Source organism: Rhineura floridana, chromosome 8 (assembly GCF_030035675.1).
Source record: "Rhineura floridana isolate rRhiFlo1 chromosome 8, rRhiFlo1.hap2, whole genome shotgun sequence".
Classification (NCBI taxonomy): Eukaryota; Metazoa; Chordata; class Lepidosauria; order Squamata; family Rhineuridae; genus Rhineura; species Rhineura floridana.
Window position 1 is genome coordinate 35432719 of NC_084487.1, and position 5321 is coordinate 35438039.

At 49.0% G+C, this 5321-nt stretch overlaps 1 protein-coding gene across 1 annotated transcript; it reads left to right on the plus strand.

Moving 5' to 3' along the window:
• The first annotated feature begins 462 nt into the window (after positions 1–462).
• Positions 463–4585, plus strand: ASCL1 (achaete-scute family bHLH transcription factor 1). Its single transcript, XM_061582777.1, has 2 exons — positions 463–1443; positions 3196–4585. Exon 1 carries the CDS (start codon positions 694–696, stop codon positions 1402–1404), a length of 711 nt encoding a protein of 236 aa, XP_061438761.1. The 5' UTR covers positions 463–693; the 3' UTR covers positions 1405–1443; positions 3196–4585.
• The last annotated feature ends 736 nt before the right edge of the window (positions 4586–5321 follow it).

The window sequence follows — 5321 nt, forward strand, 5'->3', positions numbered from 1 at the left end:
TATTCAGTGGCTGGGCCAACGGCACGCGCCGGGCGCACGCACTTGCAACAACAAACCTTGGAAGGGTAGCTGTGGGGGAGGGGCAGCAGAGGCGGAGCTGGGTCCAGCGCGTGTGTACGGGGGTTTGCTCCCGATCTCCGCGTGCGTGCGTGCGTGTGCGCGCGCCCGTGTGTTGTGGCTTCTTCTCAATCCATCCACAGCCCCCCCGTCCCCCCCATCCGGTCATGAAAAGGCGGCAGCACTCCCCGGCTCGCGGCCACTCGTTGCAAAGCCGGGGAGTGTGGAAGGCGCAAGGTGCAGTGTGTGTGTGTGTGTGTGTGAAGAGACACTGCGGCAGTAGGAGGAGGTGGCGCGAGCGGGGGGGGGGAGTGTGAAGAGAAAAGCGGGGGGGGGACAACAGCAAGCGGAGCTCCGGCCGTCCCCTTATAAGAGACACAATCTCTGGACGTTTTTGGCAAAAGAGGTTTGGCGAAGCAAGGCTGCGCACACGCGAGCGCCACGAGCCTCCTTTGGTTCCAAAGAAAGGGGAGGAGGGAAGCAAGCGGTGCCATCTGAGCTCGCTCGCGCTCTACCTCCACCAGCCTTTATTTTTTTCTCCCCCTTTCACTTTTTTCCCCCCTTCCCACCCGCGCCTAAGGCCAGCAAAAGCCGCGAGCCCCGCCGCGCGCCTTTCCTCCTTCGTGCGGCCGCCCAATGGCCAGCGGCAGCCCCGCCAAGATGGACAGCAGCGCCAGCCAGCCGCCGCCTCCCCCGCCGTTCCTGCAGCCCGCCTGTTTCTTCGCGGCCGCGGCGGCCGCCGCCGCACTAGCCGCTTCGCAGAGCGCGCAGCAGCAGCAGCAGCAGCAGCAGAGCCCGGCTGCGGCGGGCAGCCAACACCACCAGTCCTCTCCAGGCGCCGCCAAAGCGCCTGTTGCGGCTGCGCCGAAGCAGCAGCAGCAGCAGCAGCAGGTTAAGCGGCAGCGCTCGTCGTCGCCGGAGTTGATGCGCTGCAAAAGGCGCCTCAACTTCAGCGGCTTCGGCTACAGCCTCCCTCAGCAGCAGCCGGCGGCGGTGGCGCGGAGGAACGAGCGGGAGCGGAACCGCGTCAAGCTGGTCAACTTGGGCTTCGCCACGCTGCGCGAACACGTCCCTAACGGCGCCGCCAACAAGAAGATGAGCAAAGTGGAGACGCTGCGCTCCGCCGTCGAATACATCCGAGCCCTGCAGCAGCTGCTCGACGAGCACGACGCCGTCAGCGCCGCCTTCCAGGCGGGCGTCCTCTCGCCCACCATCTCCCCCAATTACCCCAACGACATGAACTCCATGGCAGGCTCGCCTGTCTCCTCTTACTCCTCGGACGAAGGATCCTACGATCCCCTCAGCCCCGAAGAGCAGGAGCTTCTGGACTTCACCAACTGGTTCTGAGAGGCCCTGGCGGCCCTCTTGGCGCTGGCTTTGCAGCAGGTGGGTTTGGCTTAGCCGCTTCTTGGGTGGGGGGTCTTCGCACGGGCGGAGGAGGGGACCGTGGCGGGGCTCCACTGGCAGCAGTTTGGAGATGGAAAGGAACAAGGAAAGGAACAAGGGCAGCGCGTATTGTTTGTTTACCTGGAAAGCGCCATCAGTGTGCATGAGGCTCTTCCTGACATTAAAAAAAAAAAAGTCGCAGCCCGGAGGAGCTTACAATCAAAAATTTGACAGAGGGAGGACAGATGTGTGCGAATGCAGCTAAAAGGCGTTTGGGGGAAGACCACTCCATCCCATTATAATCAATGGGAGTTGAAGGATCTGTATCACACAGATCAGTGGCTCATCTCCCCGCTGATTGCAGTGGCTGTGGACTAAATGTTTAGGTTGCAGTCCATGGACCCTTCACTGTACTTGGGCACCAAGTGAAAAATGAGTCCTCTTGGCCTATGGCAGATGGAGTGCGGATTGCCTAGGCTTCTGAGTGGCAGTTGGGGAGGAGGGAACTATTTTGGACTAGCTGTGTTTGATTATGAAGCTGCAAACCACCAAGTGCCCTCTGGAAGTACTCCTGGAACAGCCTGGGCACTGGGCTTTAGTAAGATCCACCAGTGAGATTTGGCCTACGTAGTTTGTGTGTTACACAGCCAGACTGAAGAATGGGGTTCTGCACTCAACAGAATGCTTGATCTGCTAGAGGCCTGGGAAATATCCTTCAATGGGGAACTCAGTGAACCTAGTCTGGAGCAGGTGGCTTCTAGATTGGAACTGAGCAGCCAGGTCCATAGTTCCCTTAAATTTATTTTATTTCCCTTTCCACCTCTGCACTTCAAGTATCTCAAAACATTTTGTCAATACATACATTGAAACACTAAAAAGCAACGACAAAAACGTTATAAACCATAAGCTAGCACCCTTGGATTTCTGCCAATTGGTACCCAAACAAAAAACCCTTGGAAGATGGTTCCATTGATTTCAACAGAACTTCCAGGTATATTCTGTGAGAGGGGACCCACAGCCTTACGATTTAAAACTATTAGTAGGACTTTGTTCCAACTGTGTTTGGTAGCCTGGATGCCAGTTCTGTGGAAGTTAACAGGGCTAGGCTGTGGTCATAAGCATGCTTTACGCAATCACTTAGATTCTGGATCTAGCCAGTGCCTGGATTGGAGACTGCCTGGGAACCCTATGTACCCTGCCTTGAGGTCCACCATGGAAGTGCATAAATGTAATGAGTGCAGTGACTAAATTAATCCTACATACAGTACATTCCAATGAGATCTGTGCCACTGTGTTCAATGGGATCCCCTCCATAGTAAGTGCAGTTAGGGTTGAAGCCCTACATACACTTTCCTAGGAAGAAGCCCCATTCATTATAGTGTGACTTCTTTTTTTTAGGTTAACATGCATGAGATTGGACTGTAAGGGTTGTTTAGGACTGAAGCCTTAACTGGGAATTGGTTTCTTTGAAGTCACTGGAAGTTACACCACAGTCCTGAATAATTTACATAGAAGCATCTTTGAGTTAAATCCAAATCATTCAGTTTAACAGAATTGTTGGCCTGGCTGTGAATCTGGTTTGCTTTACTGAGCAGTGAGCACTTAAGGGAGCTGGGAACCAAACTCAATTGTTTCCTTGTCTGGTAACCAGTAAGACTTTTACTGCTGTCTCTGGAAGTTGCCCTCTTTCACTTGGGTTAAGTCTTGATGCTGACCTCTCTCTGTCTCTCCCCCCCCCTTATGTTGTTACAGGACTTGCTGAAAAACTGTTGCATCTGTTTTCTTCTTCCCATTATGGAAAGAAAAAAAGTTGAGGCAGTGAAGCACAGAAGGAGTTTGACTGCATCTCCAAGAAACCGGAAGCACTCCCTGATTCTACCTTTGCACTCCAGGCTGTTTGAAAAGACATGCCGCCCAATCCTATGCATGTTTACTTAGAATTATGGCCCAATGAATTCAACAGGACTTGTTCCTCCCAAATACATGTGCACAGGATTGTGGCCTTAGGGACACTTACATGCATAGGATCAGGCTGCACAATGGGATTAGAAGCAACAGGAGGCCCAGGAGCATCTATCTGCCTATTCCCTACCCCAAAGGTTACACTGCCTGTTCTATTTACAACTTCAACAAAGCAATGAGCTTCCCTTCTGTTGAAATAAATACAGTATTGTCCCTTTTAAAAGCCTGGTTCATTCACTGCTTTATGGACTCAAACTGCAGTGCAATCCTAGGCATGCTTAGTCAGAAGTAAGCCCCACAAAGTTCATTGGGACTTAATCCCTTGTAAATGACCTTAGGATTTCAGCTGTACAGACAGATCCTATATAGGCTTACTGAATTCAGTGAGACTTACTCTTAAATGAGTGTGCAAAGGATGCTCCTATTGCCTAATACTTGTGGAGATTTTGAAAATCAAAAGTATGCTGTATTCAAAGAATCCTCTGAAGTGTTTCCTCCTATGTCCACTTCCTACCATTCCTATCATAAAATGCTTCCAATTTTTCTTGTGAACTTTTTTTATTATATTAACAAAAACCTATTTGTATCAGTCCTGACCAATTTTGGGGATATATTAAGCTATTTTTGTATATAAGAGAGAGAAATTTATAGACTTTTGTACAAATGGTTTAAAATGTGTATATCTCGATAACTTTTTAAAAAGTATGTAATGCTTATTACCTCTTCATATCTAGATGCGTAGTCGATATGACCTTACAACTGCCATGTTTTTGTTATGTGGTTTTGTAAAGGACTTGGAAATGCCTCCAGATGTACTTTAGCACCAACGTGTCTTACTTTTTTTATAGAAACTTTGCTAATGTATTAATAATGTTATTAAACAACGTTCAAAGTGAACAAAGTTTATGCAGCTATTGTCCAAACGCAAAATGGTAGCTATTTATTTTACAAGTTGCTGCCTTTTGAAGAAAAAGAGAAAAAACTTTTACCATTGCCTTTTCATGCTGTTTTATTACAAACTTACAAAAGTCATGTATAACCATGTTTTATACAAACTAGTTTGGTAATAAAACTTTGTTTCAATTAAAACAATGTCTTCCCAGTTCTGCAGCATATCTTGGCGCATCCTTAATGTTCTTTTCGCTCTTGCAAAACGGTTAGTGGGGGATCCCTTCTGGGGCTGGATCTGTGTGTATATGGAGGCATATTAGGATTTAAAATATGCAGGCCTACAAGTATAGTGGTCTTTTGTCTTTCTGTTTTCAAAATGTGTATTAAATCAAGAGAGGTCTGCCTGCTTCATTGTCCTTTCTGTTAACTGCTACACGTTTATAAAATAGCCCCCCCCCAACGAATCCTAACACAGAGGGAGCTCTTTCTTAAATCTTATGTCTTCGACCCGCTCCACCTTCTGATACAACAGGATGTACACAAGAGAGCCAGGAGGGGTGGTGGAGAGGAGGCACATAGTTGCACGCAACAGTTTAACTGCCTTTAATATATAGTCTGCGTTTATCAGGCAATATGCCTCAAACCATGTTATACTGTGTAAGTAAGTGCTGGTGGGTGGAAATCGCGAAACCAAAGGAAAAAGCAACGGAGCAGAAATGGGCGCCAGATTCAATACTCTGCTCTATCTAGCCTCTTTTTTACGTTTCCCCACAGCGTGATCTGCGTGTAAAAGTGCCCAATTACCAAGATTCAAAAAGAAATTGGGTCTCTCCCCCCCCCTTTTTTTCTTTTTGGCTGGCCTCCTTGTTGTCAGTTAGCAAAGACGTGACTGGAATTCGCCTCGGGTTCGTTCATTCTCCTCTCTCCCCCCCTCCCTACCTTTCTTGCTCAGCTCCTCCCGCGTTGCTTGCAAATTCCGTTTGCGTGCGCCAAACCAAGCGGAAAGCCAAGCGCAAAACGCATCT